Raw genomic sequence first — 15,867 nt, forward strand, 5'->3', positions numbered from 1 at the left:
GTACGCGTTAAGTTTTGTCACCAGTTCTTAGGCATTTCCGGCAGTTAAAAAATGTTGTAAACAATATTTGTTCAGCATTTGGCGGGCTATTATTCTTAAATCTCAAAAAATGCTTTTTACGTAGAAAAGACAAGGTCGTCTTGATTTTTTTTTAAATGACACCATATATTTTTGATATCGTAGGATTGTTGCTGATGTCAAAACGAATTCAACAGTGTATTATACTTTAACTAATATACTTTAATATACTTTAGTGCATTATACTTTAATTAATATACTTTAATATACTTTAGTGTATTATACTTTAATTAATATACTTTATGTAAAGTATATTATATTATATAAGTATATTATATAAAGTATATTATACTTTAATATACTTTAATTATACTACAACAGTGTGACTTTGAAATGACCTTAAACTCGAAAATTTTCTACAAACGTAATTTTAATGAAGAATTATGGGAATACGTAATATAGAAAGCGACGACAATAAACAGAGCTCTGTATCATAGTTTAAGGTCATTTCAAAATCACGATATAACACACTGTTGAATTCGTCTCGATATCAGCAACGATTCTATGATATCAAAAATATATGGTGCCATTTAAAAAAGTCAAGGTGGTCTTGACTTTTTTACGTAAAAAGCAGTTTTTGAGATTTAATAATAGCCCACCAAATACTGAGTAAATTTTGTTTACAACATTTTTTAATTCTACTACCGGAAACGCCTAAGAACTGGTGACAAAACTTAACGCGTACACTCTGTATTTGTTTTCGATATTTTTTGACAACGAATTTACGACGTCAGAGTTGCGAATAATATTCGTTTAAAAATTGCCTGACAGATAGTATGCTTTTAATTGTTGCAGAATGTTGTGTTGATTTAAAACATTATCACAAGATGATAAAACTTATCGTTGTTAGATCCACCGATTAATCAAGAAAATTTAAAATGGATACATGAAACTTAATTTCATTGAGAATTTCATAGATTTCACATTTAGTTTTATTTTTTTATTTTTTTATTTTTTTTTTTTTGCACTTCTCAAACCGTCTTTGTAATAAATGATAATTTGATAAAATTTTGAGTCATTTTATTTTGATGTGAGATTGTTTCAACTTGGTTTACGTTGTATTTACACAAAAACACAAGCAAGACGAAATTAAACCAAAAGATTTCTTTCTTCGAGTCACATTTATTCTCTTGGTTTCACGCAGAGGTATTGAATATACGTGCGCGTCAATGGATGTATTGAACGACAATTCTCTTGAGATACAATATTGCGATCCTGATTCCGTGTATCTTGGAAACCTTGGCCGCTGGCAATATTTTTCGTGTGAAGTCGACGAACGAACACGTTGAAACAAATTGAGTCATTCACACGGGAGCTGCGGTTAAATTCAGTCCAAAATTCAACGGTGGGGAATTCATACGAATCACTCTGCAATTCTAGCGGGATATTTTGTTATCAAAAATGCATGCTACATGTAGGTTATGTATATTAGAAAAATAGAGGTCACGAAAACCTACGTACATGCTACAAAATAATATAAAATTTTATAAGAAAAATGCGCCAATTAATGATAAAGAATTAATTAAACGCAGAAATAATTTTTATTTTCTAGACTTTTCCACTTTACTGCCTGTATTACTCATTACTTAGAATAAAAACACATGAAATGAATAAAAACATAAGTATAAAATAAAAATAAGAAATAAAAAATATATCCAATAGAAACAGAGCTCTTTCTCCTTTCTTAAAATCTTCAACTTAGACTTACTTATAGAACAATTGTTTTTATCCAGACTTGTCCACTATACTACTCATTGAATAGACCATTAAAACAAAACAAATTAAAAAAAGTAAAAACTACAAATAAAATATGTCCAATAAAAATGAAGCTCTTTTCTAAATTCTATAAATAAATAAATAATAATATTCTATACTACTCATAACCAATATGCTACTCATAAAATAGACCATTTTATGTAAAGTATACCATATATAAAATAGACCATTATATACCATAAATAAAATAGACCATTTATGTAAAGTACAGTCCACTATACTACTCATTAAATAAACCATTAAAACAAAACAAATTAAAAAAAGTAAAAACTATAAATAAAATATGTCCAATAAAAATAAAGCTCTTTTCTAAATTCTATAAATAAATAATAATATTCTATACTACTCATAACCACTATATTACTCATAAAATAGACCATTTTATGTAAAGTATACCATAAATAAAATAGACCATTTATGTAAAGTACAGTCCACTATACTACTCATTAAATAAACCATTAAAACAAAACGAATTAAAAAAAGTAAAAACTATAAATAAAATATGTCCAATAAAAATGAAGCTCTTTTCTAAATTCTATAAATAAATAAATAATAATATTCTATAAATAAATAAATAAATAATATTCTATAATAAAGCTCTTCTAAATAATATATTATAATAAATAGAAACTAATATAATAAAGCTATAACAAAGCTTTTCTAAATTCTAAATATAAATAAACTCTTTTCGAAAATAAAAATTTTCAATCTAGATTTACTCAATTTCAGATCGTCGAGGATCGATCACTTTCTGCGCGTGACTTGATCGAATTGATCGACACCGGAAGAAAATTATCGATCCTCCGTTTCATTTCGAGATAAACACGCGTCGCGCGTTATGCAAATTTCCGCTGTGAAACCGGCTTAAAGAAATTGCGATAGACGATGGAGGAGAGCGCTAAGTGCGGATAAAATTTTCCCTCTGTCGGTAAAAAGTCGAATCGATTCGGCCGGATTCAATTTGATCATCGTAGCCAGGCCAAATCGGCACGGCGACGAATAATAGAGCCGGCTACGTGGACGATCGTGAACGATAAATCATCGGCGTGGTACGTGGAACGCGAGGGTGAATGGGAGGCTAGAGGCGTCGTCGATCGAATTCTTATGAATCGCGCAATTCTTGCCGGAGCTGATACAGATTACTTCGGGCTCCGATCGGATAGCAAAGTATTTTCACGAGGAACGGGACGCGAGATCCATCGAATCACGGGGGCAATCGGGGTCCGACGAGTCAGTTGGATATTCGACCCCGTTCCTTTCTCGACGTTCTCTGCCATTTGTCTTCGCCGACTCGCGAAGGAGACACCCCCCTCCCCCTCTCTCTCTCTCTCTCTCTTTCTTTTTTTCTTTCCTTCGTTCAGCATTCTTAGGTGAAATTCCCACTTGAGATATTTCTCAAGTAAATAGAAAAGATGACATTCTTCTATTTCTTTCATTCTGCGTTAATTTTAAGTGGCGGTGTCTCTTTCTCCAGTCAGTTTCATCGCGACTGACGTTCCTTTTTGTCATTTCTGATGTATAAAAGGAATTTTCGTTTCTGTAAAAATAGATTTGCGTAGAAATCGGCTATTTCTATAGTTGGCAAAGAAAAACATATTGTGGCTTCTGTATATTTATTAACGCTAATAACGCACATTGTTTGATTGATGTTTTTAACCATTCATTTCCATCTTCCAACGCCCATTACTTCGTATCTCCTTATAATTTTTCAATCATTCCAACTTTCAATCATTACCTAGTACATAATTTTATAATTAATTATATACTAAGTAATTTTATAATTTTTCTTTACAATTTTTCACTCAGGCTCCATATCTCATTACATATTAAAATTTTTGTAATTGTATCACTTTCTGTACTAATGTATCACTTTTGTATTTCTTTATCCGTGAAGAATGAATAAATAAATAAATAAATAAAGAAGCCAAACTACTCCGTAGTTTCCTTTTACCTACGATATATCACTTTCGATACTTTATATATTCTATTCGAATGCACGAAAGATCTCACACAATCCAGTCACAACGATTCCATCACATTTCAACTCTCAGCACAGCGAATTTTCTGCCCAAGTGCCCAATTCTTCGATCTCCAATCGCATTTTAATCGCCGCAGATCCAGCTAACGTCCAGTACAAGGCGCCTTTCTCTCTTTCTCGCTATAGATCTATCTAATCTCACAGTTCCCTTTGTTTAGTCCGCAGTTGCACACACCAGGACACGAGTAAAATCATAAAAGTTTCAGCCTGCACAGTGGGGGGATTCGAGGGGGCAAGCCGGTGCCCGCTCTCGGAAAGAAGCTTTTCGCTGTTAGTCGTTCCGTAACACTGCCGGTCGTTTATGTTCCCATCTTGTTCCCGTCTATACTTGCACCCTTCTTCACCCTTGGAACGTACCGCGCACCACTCGACGAGAGTGTTGAAACGCGTCACACGCGCAACACTCGGATCCAAAACGTTGTCCGTGAGAAGGCCGTGGTCGGAGTTCCGTCGGCCATTAGCAGCAGCCGTCGGTCCTGAAAATCAGAAAACTTCCCGAAACTGATTCCATTCGGCCCTACCCGCCGTCCTCGTCGCCCTCTCACTCCCAGCCAATTACTTTCCTCCTCGCGGATTTATCGCACGCCGGCCCGATATTAATCGCGCCTTCGACGCCGTTCGTTCGTTCGTTCATTCGAGCCAGCCGACGTTCTTGTGTTTAGCGCGAAGGGAAATGGGTTTCAGGGGCCGACGGTGTTAATTCGTTCGTTGAAATACCCAGAGCCCGGGGGGAATGTTGGCTCGTTTGCGTGATATCCACCGAGGAGAAGTTGAAACATTAGGACCGAGTGTGCTTTTCGTGTAGTTTGCTATTTTATGGCGAATTTATAGCGAGATAGTAATTTTGTTTGCTCGTAAGGTAAGAGTTCGGGTAGGGTAAAAGTAAGTAAAAATCACGTTGCGAGTCAGCAATGATCTTCGTAAGGTGTTCGAGGAACGCTTTGAATTTATTTGGGATCATCTCTTTGATTTACGGACATAATATCTACTCTAAGGTTCTAAGCAAGAGCTCTACAATCGATAATTCTGGTTCTGTTAATACATTTCTACTCGTGTATGAGATAAACTGTAAATTTATTCGTATAATATTATAATTTTATTTCTAAAATTGTGATTTTAGTATTGATTAATAATAGAAAAGATTTTGTAATTTATTTTTTTCTAAAGATTATTGTAAATTTATAAAATTTATTGTATATATATATATATATATATATATATAATTATTTAAAGAAAGAAATTTTTAATTTTTTTAAAATAAGATGCAATGATTAAATTAGTAACAAATAAATGTATAATGTATTAATATTTTCTACCCATTTTCTACTCAGTATGTGGATCTGTTCTTCGATCTTTCGAATACTGAGTAATACACGCGTGGATTTTTGAAACGGAAGTATTCACGATATATACGAATATAACAAATATATATATATTATATATAAATATGAAACACAAATAATATAAACATAAATATAACAATACAAATACAAATATTAACTTTACTCCAGAAAATCTGCGAAAAAATATTTATAACTGAATAAATCATCTAATTAGATCTAATCTAATTATCAGAAACGTAAAAGTTTAGTAGCAAATTAAGAATACGTTCATCTTCGAAGATATACTTTTTGATATATTTATTCAATATGTCACCGATTATATATTATTTGTATAGTGTTCTAGCACAAAAATTTTATATTCTTTCGTTTGTTTTACCCACTTTTGTATACATACATGTGTCCTGTGTAATAACGCAATACTACTTGCTGGCCTACACTTTGAGGATTATTATGGGACGCATAGAGTTATAAGAATTAACTATACTGCGGATTTTTATGCATTTGCGAGAAACTTTAAAGTGCAAAATTGCACAGGGTGCGCGTAATAATGATGTATGAAATGGCCAAGATGTTTTTTTACAACATTTAGTAGGCGAAACAATTTTCCACTGAAATTATATTTGTTAAATTATATTTTCAACGGTACTAGTTTACATAGAAATCCACGGTCCGCGTAATGTTTCACACAGGTAGGATAAAATTTATTAATAAAATTAATAATGCAATTTCGTCAGTTTTATTTAGTAATGAAATCATTAATAAATCCGATTAAATTTCGCGCATTTTACTTTGTAGCATATTTTATTAACTGTTACACATGCTCTCTACGTTTACGAATCGTGGTGTGCTTTTTCATTTAAAATATTTTTCAATTATGTTCTTCCTGAAAAACATAATTGAATTATCTTCCATCGTACCATAATAGGATGACCATGCGAACATCATACGACTATCATTTCTTTATTCAGGAGATTTCAATAATTAAATTGTATAGTTTAACATTATTAAAATATATTCCATATACGTCTGTGCTAAAAAATTTACAGTGTATTAAAAAATCAAGGGGAATAAGGTCCGAGAGGAATAAAACATTTTGTTCATAGTTAATTCAAAAGTATACTTTATAAGCATTACAAGTACATTCTTCAGAAAAATATAAAAAATTCTTGTTCAAGAGATACAAATACGGGGTATTTCAGTTAAATGGAATCATGTAAATATTTCTTGTTATATCAAAAAGCTGACGAATTACACTGTTCTAAAATAATTCTTTGCAAGAAAGCCAGTACTTTGAAGTAGTATCATATAGATTATGTTCAATGTAATTGCAGAGTGTTCCTGAAAAGCAAGAAATTAGCAATCAACGGCATACAACAATAATAAGACGAATCACACGTTAATAGTCATTCCAGGAAATCTGGATCCAGGATATTGTCATGCGACTTCCTCAGAACTCATGTCCTCTTGATACAAAATCTCGAATTTCAGCTAGAAAGACATCGCGGTTTCCAAGATATTAGTGCATAAACATTTATCGAAAATTTAAAAGATCAGGAGAACAGCTAGATCCAAGATTTTGTCGTGCCACCTCCTCAGACATCATGTTCTTCTAATACAGATTTTCGACAGTCAGCTAGAAAGAAATTCCGGTTTCCAAGATATTAACGCTTAAACTTTTATCGAAAATCTGAAATATCAGGAACACAGCGGGATCCAGGATTCTGTCGTGCCACCTCATCGCACGTCATGTGCTCCTGGTACAAAACGTCGAACTTCACAGGGAATGAAATCGCGGAATCTAAGACATTAGCGCTTAAACTTTGTAAAAAGTTTGAAATATCAGCAGCACAGCTACATCTAGCATCCTGTCGTGCCACCACCTCGGACATCACGTTCTCCTGATACAAATTCTCGAAATTCAGATAGAAACAAGTTGCTGTTTCCAAGATATTAGCTCTCAAACTATTGTAGAATATTCAAAATATCAGGAGCACAGCTAGATCCAGGATTTAGTCGTGCCACTTCCTTGGACATCATGTTCTACTGATACGAATTCTCCAAAGTGAGCTAGAAACAAGTTGCAGTTTCCAAGATATTAGCTCTCAAACTTTTGTAAAATATTCGAAATCAGGAGCACAGCTCAATGCAGGATTTTGCCGTGCTACCTCCTCGAGCTTCATGTTCTCCTGATACAAATTCCCGAAATTCAGCTAGAAACAAGTTGCAGTTTCCAAGACATTAGCTCTTAAACTTTTGTAGAATATTCGTAATATCAGGAGCACAGCTAGATCCAGGATTTGGTCGTGCCACCTCCTTGGACATCATGTTCTACTGATACAAATTCTCGAATTTCAGCTAGAAAGAAATTGCGATTTCCAAGATATTAGCTCTTAAACTCTGTAGAATATTTGAAATATTAGGAGCACAGACGGATCCAGGATTCTGTCATGCCACCTGCTCTGTCATCATGTTCTCCTGATACAGATTCTCAAAATCCAGCTAGAAAGAAATTGCGGTTTCCAAGATATTAGTGCTTTTGTAGAAAGTTTGAAATATCAGGAGCACAGCTAGATCTAGTATTCTGTCGTGCCACCTCCTCGGACATCATGTTCTAGTGATACAGTTTCTCGAAATTCAGCTAGAAACAAGTTGCAGTTCCCAAGATATTAGCTCTTAAACTTTGTAGAATATTCGAAATATCGGGAGCACAGCTAAATCCAGGATTTGGTCGTGTCACCTCTTCTGACGTCATGTTCTCCTGAAAGAAGTTCCCGAAATTCAGCTAGAAACAAGTTGCAGGTCGCAAGATATTAGCTCTTAAATTTTGTAGCATATTCGAAATATCAGGAGCACAGCTTGATCCAGGATTTGGTTGTGCCACCTCCTTGGACATCATGATCTACTGATACGAATTCTCCAAATTGAGCTAGAAACGATTCGCAGTTTCGAAGATATTAGCCTTCAAACTTTTGTAGAATATTCGAAATATCAGGAGCACAGCCAGATCCAGGATATGGTCGTGCCACCTCCTTGGACATCATGTTCTCCTGATACAGTTTCTCGAAATTCAGCTAGAAAGAAGGTGCGATTTCCAAGATATTAGCTCTTAAACTTTGTAGAATATTTGAAATATTAGGAGCACAGACGGATGCAGGATTCTGTCGTGCGACGTGCTGTGTCATCATGTTCTCCTGATACAGATTCTCGAAATTAAGCTGGAAAGAAATTGCGGTTTTCAAGATATTAGCGCTTAAAGTTTTGTAGAATATTTGAGATATCAGGAGCACAGCTAGATCCAGGATTTGGTCGTGCCACCTCTAAGGACATCATGTTCTACTGATACAAATTGTCGAAATTCAGCTGGAAAGGACTTGCGATTTCCATGATATTAGCTCTTAAACTTTGTAGAATATCTGAAACATCAGGAGCACCGCTAGATCCAGGATTTGGTCGTGACAGCTCCTTGGACATCATGTTCTACTGATACAAATTCTCGAAACTGAGCTAGAAACAAGTTGCAATTTCCAAGATATTAGCTCTTAAACTTTGTAGAATATTTGAAATATTAGGAGCACAGCTAGATCCAGCATTTGGTCGTGCCACCTCCAAGGACATCATGTTCTACTCATACAAATTATCGAAATTCAGCTGGAAAGGAATTGCGATTTTCAAGATATTAGCTCTTAAACTTTGTAGAATATTTGAAATATTAGGAGCACAGACGGATCCAGGATTTGGTCGTGCCACCTGCTTTGTCATCATGTTCTCCTGATACAGATTTTCGAAATCCAGCTAGAAAGAGGGTGCGATTTCCAAGATATTAGCTCTTAAACTTTGTAGAATATTTGAGATATCAGGAGCACAGCCAGATACAGGATTTTGTCGTGCCACCTCCTTGTACACCATGCTTCCCTGACAATGTTTCTCGAAATTCAGTTAGAAACAGCCCGCAGTTTCCAAGATATTCGGTCTTTAACTTTTGTAGAATATCTGAAATATCAGGAGCACAGATCAATGCAGGATTTTGACGTGCTACCTCCTCGGGCATCATGTTCTCCTTATAAAAATTCCCGAAATTCAGCTAGAAACAAGTTGCAGTTTCCAAGATACTAGCTCTTAAACCTTTGTAGAATATTCGAAATATGAGGAGCACAGCTAGGTCCAGGATGTGGTCGTGCCACCTCCTTGGACATCATGTTCTCCTGATACAGTTTCTCGAAATTCAGCTAGATAGAAATTGCGATTTCCAAGATATTAGCTCTTAAACTCTGTAGAATGTTTGAAATATTAGGAGCACAGACGGATCCAGGATTCTGTCATGCCACCTGCTCTGTCATCATGTTCTCCTGATACAAATTTCCGAAATTCAGCTGGAAACCAGTTGCAGTTTCCAAGATATTAGCTCTTAAACTTTTGTAGAATATTCGAAATATGAGGAGCACAGCTAGGTCCAGGATTGGGTCGTGCCACCTCCTTGGACATCATGTTCTACTGATACAAATTCTCGAATTTCAGCTAGAAAGAAATTGCGATTTCCAAGATATTAGCTCTTAAACTCTGTAGAATATTTGAAATATTAGGAGCACAGACGGATCCAGGATTCTGTCATGCCACCTGCTCTGTCATCATGTTCCCCTGATACAGATTCTCGAAATCCAGCTAGAAAGAAATTGCGGTCTCCAAGATATTAGCTCTGAAACTTTTGTAGAATATTCGAAATATCAGGAGCACAGCCAGATCCAGGATATGTTCGTGCCACCTGCTGTGTCATCATGTTCTCCTGATACAGATTCTCGAAATTAAGCTGGAAAGAAATTGCGGTTTTCAAGATATTAGCGCTTAAACTTTTGTAGAGTATTTGAGATATGAGGAGCACAGCTAGATCCAGGATTTGGTCGTGCCACCTCTAAGGACATCATGTTCTACTGATACAAATTGTCGAAATTCAGCTGGAAAGGACTTGCGATTTCCATGATATTAGCTCTTAAACTTTGTAGAATATCTGAAATATCAGGAGCACCGCTAGATCCAGGATTTGGTCGTGCCACCTCCTTGGACATCATGTTCTACTGATACAAATTCTCGAAACTGAGCTAGAAACAAGTTGCAATTTCCAAGATTTTAGCTCTTAAACTTTGTAGAATATTTGAAATATTTGGAGCACAGACGGATCCAGGATTTGGTCGTGCCACCTGCTTTGTCATCATGTTCTCCTGATACGAATTCTCGAAATTGAGCTAGAAATGATTCGCAATTTCGAAGATATTAGCCTTCAAACTTTTGTAGAATATTCGAAATATCAGGAGCACAGCTGGATCCAGGATATGGTCGTGCCACCTCCTTGGACATCATGTTCTCCTGATACAGTTTCTCGAAATTCAGCTAGAAAGAAGGTGCGATTTCCAAGATATTAGCTCTTAAACTTTGTAGAATATTTGAAGTATTAGGAGCGCAGACGGATGCAGGATTCTGCCGTGCCACCTGCTCTGTCATCATGTTCCCCTGATACAGATTCTCGAAATTAAGCTGGAAAGAAATTGCGGTTTTCAAGATATTAGCGCTTAAACTTTTGTAGAATATTTAAAATATCAGGAGCACAGCCAGATACAGGATTTTGTCGTGCCACCTCCTTGGACACCATACTTTCCTGACACAGTTTCTCGAAATTCAGTTAGAAACAGGTTGCAGTTTCCAAGATATTCGGTCTTTAACTTTTGTAGAATATTCGTAATATCAGGAGCACAGCTAGATCCAGGATTTGGTCGTGCCACCTCCTCGGACTTCATGTTCTACTGATAGAAATTCTCGAAATTCAGCTAGAAAGAAATTCCGATTTCCAGGATATTAGCTCTTAAACTTTTGTAGAGTATTCGAAATATCACGAGCACAGCTAGATCCAGGATTTTGTCGTGACACCTGCTCTGTCATCATGTTCTCCTGATACAGATTCTCGAGATCCAGCTAGTAAGAAATGGCTGTTTCCAAGATGTTAGTGCTTAAACACTTGTACAAAGTTTGAAATATCAGAAGCACTGCTAGATCTAATATTCTGTCGTGCCACCTACCCGGACATCATGTTCTCCTGATACAGTGTCTCGTAATTCAGCTAGAAACGATTTGCAGTTTCCAAGATATTAGCTCTTAAACCTTTGTAGAATATTCGAAATATCAGGAGCACAGCTAGATCCATGATTTTGCCGTGCCACTTCCTCGGACGTCATGTTCTCCTGATACAAATTCCCGAAATTCAGCTAGAAACAAGTTGCAGTTTCCAAGATATTAGCTCTTAAACCTTTGTAGAATATTCGAAATATGTGGAGCACAGCTAGGCCCAGGATTTGGTCGTGCCACCTCCTTGGACATCATGTTCTACTGATACAAATTCTCGAATCTGAGCTAGAAACGAATTGCAGTTTCCAAGATATTAGCTCTTGAACTTTTGTAGAGTATTCGAAATATCACGAGCACAGCTAAATGCAGTATTTTTCCGTTCCTCCCCGTTGGACGTCATGTTCTACCGATACAAATTGTCGAAATTAAGCTGGGATGAAATTGCGGTTTTCAAAATATTGGCGCTTAAACTTTTGTAGAATATTTGTGATATCAGGAGCACAGCTAGATACAGTATTTTGTCGTGCCACCTCCTTGGACACCATGTTTTTCTGACACAGGTTCTCGAAATTCAGTTAGAAACAGGTTGCAGTTTCCAAGATATACGCTCTTAAACTTTTGTAGAGTATTCGAAATATCAGGAGCACAGCTAGATCCAGGATTTGGTCGTGCCACCTCCTTAGACATCATGTCCTCCTGATACGAATTCTCGAAATTGAGTTAGAAGGAAGTTGCAGTTTCGAGGATATTAGCTCTCAAACTTTTGTGGAGTATTCGAAATATCAGGAGCACAGCTCAATGCAGGATTTTTCCGTGCCACCTCCTCGGACGCCATGTTCTCCTGATACAAATGCCCGAAAATCAGCTAGAAACAATTTGCAGTTTCCAAACTGTTAGCTCTTAAACTTTTGTAGAATTTTCGATATATCAGGAGCACAGCTGGATCCAGGATTTGGTCGTGCCACCTCCTTGGACATCATGTTCTACTGATACAAATTGTCGAAATTCAGCTGGAAAGAAATTGCGATTTCTAAGATATTAGCTCTTAAACTTTGTAGAATATCTGAAATATCAGGAGCACAGCTAGATCCAGGATTTGGTCGTGGCACCTCTTTGGACATCATGTTCTACTGATACAAATTCTCGAAACTGAGCTTGAAACGAATTGCAGATTCCAAGATATTAGCTCTTAAACTTTTGTAGAATATTCGAAATATCCGGAGCACAGCTAGTTCCAGGATTTTGTCCTGCCACCTACTTGGACACCATGTTCTCCTGATACAGTTTCTCGAAATTCAACTAGAAATTAAATTGCTGTTTCCAAGATATTCGCGCTTAAACTTTTGTAGAACATTTGAAATATTTGGAGAACAGGCGGATCCAGGATTCTGTCGTGCCACTGCCTCAGGCCTGTTGTTCTCCTGATACAGATTGTCGAAATTCAGCTGGAAGTAAATTCCTGTTTCCAAGATATTAGCTCTTGTACTTTTGTATAATATTTGAAATGTCAGGAGCACGGCCGGATCCAGAATTTTGTCGTGCCACCTCTTTGGACATCATGTTCTCCTGATACAGTTTCTCGAAATTCAGCTGGAAAGAATTTGCGGTTTCCAAGATATTAGCGCCTCAACTTTTGTTTAAAGTTTGAAATATTCGGAGCGCAGCTAGATCTCGGAATTTTCTCTGCCACCTCCTCTGTCATCATGCTATTCCGATGCAGATTCTTGTAATTCATCTGAAAAGAAATTGCGGTTCCATGGTTTTAACTCTTAAACTTTTATCGAAAATCTCAAATATCAGGAACCCACCCGGATCTAGGATTCTGTCGTGCCACCTCCTCGGGCCTTATGTTCTCCTGATACAGATTCTCGAATTTCAGCTAGAAAGACATTGTGGTTTCCAAGATATTAGCGCTTAAACTTTTGTACATTATTTGAATTATCAGGAGCGCAGCTAGATCCAGGAATTTGTCGTGCCACCTACTCGTTCTTCATGTCCTGCTAATACGAAATCTGGAATTTCAACTAGAAAGACGATGCGGTTTCGGTGACGTTAGCCTGTTATAGTTTTGTGGAATTTTCTGAAATATCAGGAGCGCAGCTAGATCCAGGTTTTTGTCGTTTCCGCTCCTCGGACATCATGTTCTCCTGATACACAAAATCTCAAATTCTGCGAATGACTTATTCATTGTTCAGGATTATCCATTCAAGAAATTTAACATATTTTCCTGCTTGCACATGATGTTTTTTTAGAATTTCAGAAATTTATTTCAAATGCAAATGGAAGACCGATATATAGAAATTATTTCAAAATGAAGCGTATGTATTTATGTTCTTTTGCCTCATTAATACACCTGTATATTGGCGTCGTTAGTTTCACTTATCACACCAAGACGGAACTGGATTTCTTGCCATATTCCCTGTATCGTACCCTCATCAATGGTGGTAATGGCGTCAGTGATCCTCTGCTTTAGATTTGTGATGTCTCGTACCTTTGTTCGATACAAGATATCTTTGACTTAATCCCATGTTTGTGTCCATAAAGTCTGGTCAGAATTTCAAATATTTATTACAAAGGCAATTGATGAGATATCTTCGTCAGATTTGTTCTCAGTTGTCATCATGGTTTTTATCACATTGCATTTCAGGTACCCTGTTGATGAATAAAGTACTGTTAATCCCCTTACAAAATGGCTACTCCTCGAAAGGAGGCACAGTGTGTATCATGGTTTATTGAAACCAAATCGGATCTGCAGATTCGGCGAAACTTCAGAATTAAGTATGAAAGATACTCACCATCTCGTCCATGAATTCGTGCATGGCAAGAAATTTATAGAGACAGGGACAGCGTTCGATAAAGGAAGGATTGAACGACCAAGAACATCTGAGGAAAACATCGATTGTGTAAGAAATCGAGTACCGTCTTGATGTGCTTCATGCAATTAATTGTGTCCATACAGAGGTGTGTTAAATAAGAGGAAAAAACTTAAGTATATACTTCTTATTTTGTAATAATTTTCACTTATCTGTCTTTTCATTTGCCTTTGTAATAAATTTTTCAAATTGTAAAGAGACTTTATGGACATCCTGTATTATCCCGCGCAGTGAAAAAAAATCGGTGGATGCGATAATAACGAATTAATTATGCTCCAATTCGTTTCGAAGATCGCTTCGTCTTTCGCGGTGTGAAGGGAGGATCGAGGTATAAACGCCGAGAAAGAAAATTCATCCATTCACATATAGAAAAGTGAGCGAGAGAGGGAAAAAGAAGGAAAAAATGAGAGTGAGGTAGGGACTGTGGAGGAAACGTGGTCTGACGATCGACCCTGTTTTACAGAGCGTTTACAATCTGCTGGGAGAAACTCTGTCGAGGCTGCAACAGTACGCGGAAGCGGAAAGGTGGTTCCAGGCGAGTTTGGCCAGCCAGCCTGACCACGTGCCGGCCCACATCACTTACGGGAAACTTTTGGCCCGAAACGTAAGTAGTTACCAGTTTTAGATCGGTTCTCTTTCATCAGAGCGCGGATCCAGTTTCCAAGTTTACCGCGGCCTGACCAATATCGTTCAACGGGAATTTCGTGTACCGAGGCCACCGGGATACCTACTTGCTAGAGCGCAACGCCGTCCCATGTATCCCGGCGTCCCCCCCGTTGGAAAAACAGAAACGCCGTAGGGATAGAATCGGCCAACTTTCCGATTCGCGCGTCGCGTCAAAGAACCCGATCCCATCTTCCCTTCCTCCTTCTACCCCCTGTCGACAACGTTTCACGCTGTTTGCAAAGTAACGGCTCTTCCACCTCCGCCCGATCGACAGGTCTCCAACACTCTCGAAAACTACTTTTTCCTTTGAATCCTGATAAATATCCAATCGCAAGGAGAGCAAGGAAAGCGAAGAAAGAAAGAGAGGGAGAGAGAGTTTGCTAGAGTTGAACCATGTTTATCGTCGCGATATCGCCGGAATCGCTATTTCCTTTTTTTTTTCTTTCGAAGCTGAGGAACACTTTGTCGTTACTTGGCGAAGTTTTCCGACAGTTTGTTTTTAATTTCCGTAATTTCATCCTCGTCGCTTTGGCAAATATTTTTTCGTACACGACGAGTGACGAACAAAAGTTTCGCCGTGGCCTACGGTCCTTGAATTTTTATATTCACCAGCGGAACGAAGTTTCGAGGAAAGTTCGACGTGGTAATGAATTTTCTTTCGCGTGTATTTCGACAAAAAGTTCGTCTTGATCGTCGTTTAATATGTATCGCTGGATCGAGAATGACTGAAGGGACAAATGTTTTATTAAAAATGTCTTTTTTGATGAAACGTCTTTAGAGAACAGTATTATGCTTGGCAAGAGTAATGAATGAAATGTAAAATGTATTTCAGAATAAATTATTTATTGATATAGCGTGTAAAATACGTAATTTCTTTAAAAAAAAATGCAAATCGATGAAAATACTGTCAACTTCTATAGTAAGATTTTTGTTTTCTTCCTAAAAAGATGCAACGAAATTAAAACGTAATGAACTGAAACAT

The 15,867-nt window shown here is 36.9% G+C and overlaps 1 protein-coding gene across 1 annotated transcript in view; it reads left to right on the top strand.

The window, feature by feature from the left end:
- Positions 1 to 15,867, top strand: part of LOC122539005 (protein O-mannosyl-transferase TMTC2-like) — an 81,500-nt gene that overhangs the window by 53,621 nt on the left and 12,012 nt on the right. The window contains exon 2 of the mRNA XM_043673564.1: positions 14,683 to 14,823. Within this exon, the coding sequence (XP_043529499.1) occupies positions 14,683 to 14,823 (141 nt within the window). The remainder of the gene's footprint in view (positions 1 to 14,682; positions 14,824 to 15,867) is intronic.

The sequence above is a fragment of the Frieseomelitta varia genome, unplaced genomic scaffold (assembly GCF_011392965.1).
Source record: "Frieseomelitta varia isolate USP_RPSP 00005682 unplaced genomic scaffold, Fvar_1.2 scaffold_185, whole genome shotgun sequence".
Taxonomy (NCBI): Eukaryota; Metazoa; Arthropoda; class Insecta; order Hymenoptera; family Apidae; genus Frieseomelitta; species Frieseomelitta varia.